This window comes from Paramisgurnus dabryanus, chromosome 11, assembly GCF_030506205.2.
Source record: "Paramisgurnus dabryanus chromosome 11, PD_genome_1.1, whole genome shotgun sequence".
NCBI lineage: Eukaryota > Metazoa > Chordata > Actinopteri > Cypriniformes > Cobitidae > Paramisgurnus > Paramisgurnus dabryanus.
The window spans coordinates 35,209,646-35,212,300 of NC_133347.1; the positions used below are offsets into that span (position 1 = coordinate 35,209,646).

General features: G+C 42.6%; 1 protein-coding gene across 1 annotated transcript; it reads left to right on the forward strand.

The window, feature by feature from the left end:
* The first annotated feature begins 1,225 nt into the window (after window positions 1-1,225).
* On the forward strand, window positions 1,226-2,329 carry LOC135732072 (uncharacterized). The gene is made up of 2 exons (XM_073816141.1): window positions 1,226-1,454; window positions 1,560-2,329. Exons 1-2 carry the CDS (start codon window positions 1,226-1,228, stop codon window positions 2,327-2,329), a joined length of 999 nt encoding a protein of 332 aa, XP_073672242.1.
* The last annotated feature ends 326 nt before the right edge of the window (window positions 2,330-2,655 follow it).

Consider the following 2,655-nt stretch of genomic DNA (forward strand, 5'->3'; position numbering starts at 1 on the left):
CAGCAGAATGATGTCTGCTTTTAAGAATCAGATTTCGGTCCCCTGCCAACCAAAAATGTAAGCAGTTTCGTAGACGAGGGCACATGAAGTTAAATGTATAACACAAGGCAATGAAAATCAATTTAAACATTGCACTTTTGATGTCAGTGTTATTTGTTTTGCTCAACATCAAGTCAGTTACTGTTAGGCTGAAGCATTATCATCTCAACAGGTGAATTTTGCTCAAGTCTGATATAAACATAAACATAACCTCAGTCACTGAGTATATGATATTAACCCACTCCACTTACAAAAGATAAGTATTTAAGTATAAACAGCAGAATCATCTTTTGCGGGTATTGCAAAGAAACAAGCATGGGGGAAAATGGCAGAACATGGATATAAATCTTATGTTCCAGGCACAACTGGATACCGGAGCAATTCAATCTAAAGCGGACAGTTTTTCAAACATGGGACAAAATAAAGCAGGCTTCGCTCGGCGTTTGATACTAAAAAAGTGGGCAACATGGCCATTACAACCCCGAACTCCCTTAACACGACTCGCTGAAAAGCAGTTTGCCTTCACCCATAAACACCTCAAATAACGCGACAGCAGGGTATCAAATCCTTACAGGCACTGTCATAAGTTTTCATCACAGAATAATGAAATACATCCACAAGAACGTGCTTGATTATTCAGAACCTCAATTCTCTATGTTAGAACAAATTGCTCTGAATCAAGAGAGAGAGATGCAAGAGAGAGAGACGCAAGAGAGAGAGAGATGCAAGAGAGTGGCAACACTGTTGTCGGAGCTCCGTCGAGTTCATCATCTAAATCCTATTTTTCTACTATCTTGTTCCTATCTATATAATATAACTCACTAGTTCATCTTAGGAATACCTTACCGTGATGATTATTCAACAGTATCAGTAACTGAAACGATTAATCGCTGGTAAACACCCAGTATTAGCATATAGCCCGCTAGCGTAAACAAACAGGGAAACGCTGCTCCGTGCATTGGAGCTCCGTCGAGTTCATAATCTAAATCCTATTTTCTTACTATCTCGTTCCTATCTATATAATATAACGTACAAATTTATCTTAGGAATACTTTACCGTGACGATTATTGAACAGTATTAATAAGTAAAACGATCTATCACTAGTAAACACCTAGTGTTAGCATATAGCCCGCTAGCACTTGCTCACTGTCTGTTTACTGTAAATCTGCCTTCCTTTTCGATCTAATGGCGGACACATCCGATGTATGTTTTTCAGACCTTTCCTCACCAGAGTGGGAAGCTGTGGAGGAGTTGTTGCCCGGCATTTGCACCAGGCAGTACAGCGTGCCCCACATCACCCTGGCTCCAGGCACCCGGAGACGACCGAGGCATGCAACGAGCGAGCACCCATCTCGATGCAGCTTCACGGACCGCGTTCGGGCGAACGGAGACGCTATCGCACAGCATGAAAACGGTAAGACTCCGCTTGTCATTGTAACCTGCACTACTTGCCACATGTACAGTTTAGCTTCTTCCGTCAGCACAGAGGGGTTTACATGTGTTAAATGTATTGAAGTAGTAAGGCTAACGGAGAAGGTTGCAGAACTAGAAGCGCACATCCGAACGCTTGTTGAGGACAGTAAAACCGCTAATGTTAATGTTTCAAACACTATTTCGGCTGCACCTACGGTAACGCGTAGTACACATAGCTCGGTTTCGGCAACTGAGTTAACACGGCCGACTAACTGGGTGACTATCAGGCGGCGTAGTCATATTCGATGCCCATTGAAGTCCCCCCTAGTAATTTCTAACAGATTCGACATCCTAAGCAATACACCGGCTGAGACATCTGTTAAAGGTGCCCTTGTTATTGGAGACTCGATACTTCAGAACGTGAACATTGAGGCACCAGCCACCATAGTTGACTGTATACCGGGAGCCAGATCGTCAGACATTAGATCCAAACTTAAAGTGCTGGCTAATGCTAAGCGTAAGTTTTCAAAAATTGTTATTCATGCCGGCGCAAATGACACCAGACTCCGCCAGTCAGAGATCACCAAAGATACTATTAAAGAGGTGTGTGAAATTGCAAAAACAATGTCAGATAATGTAATATGCTCTGGTCCCCTCCCCGCCTACCGGGGTGATGAAACTTATAGCAGATTAGTGTCTCTTCACCACTGGATGTCAAAATGGTGCCCTCAGCATAACGTAGGGTTTATAGACAATTGGAAGCACTTCAGGGGGAGACCTGACCTACTAAAGAGAGATGGCCTTCATCCGTCATCGGAAGGAAATGCTATACTCTCTAGAAATCTGACCAATACTCTTAATTCTAATACAGTCTGACTACCCAGGGCCCAGGTCAGGAAACAGATAGATTCGCCTACCCGTCCATCTGTTAGCTGCTCTGACATGTCAAGATCACATATATCCCAGAACTTAGAGTCTATCTTACCAGAGTATCAACACATTTCAACTGTGTGCGTTCCTCGAACAAACGAATACAGAGCACCGTTTACCTCGTCTCGTACAAATCTTACTAACATAAAATTAGAAAACAATACGTTTACAGATGAACCTCGAATGTTAAAATTCGGCCTTCTTAACATTAGATCGCCTACCAATAAGGAACCCATTGTCAATGAAATAATTACTGACCAAAACTTAGATGC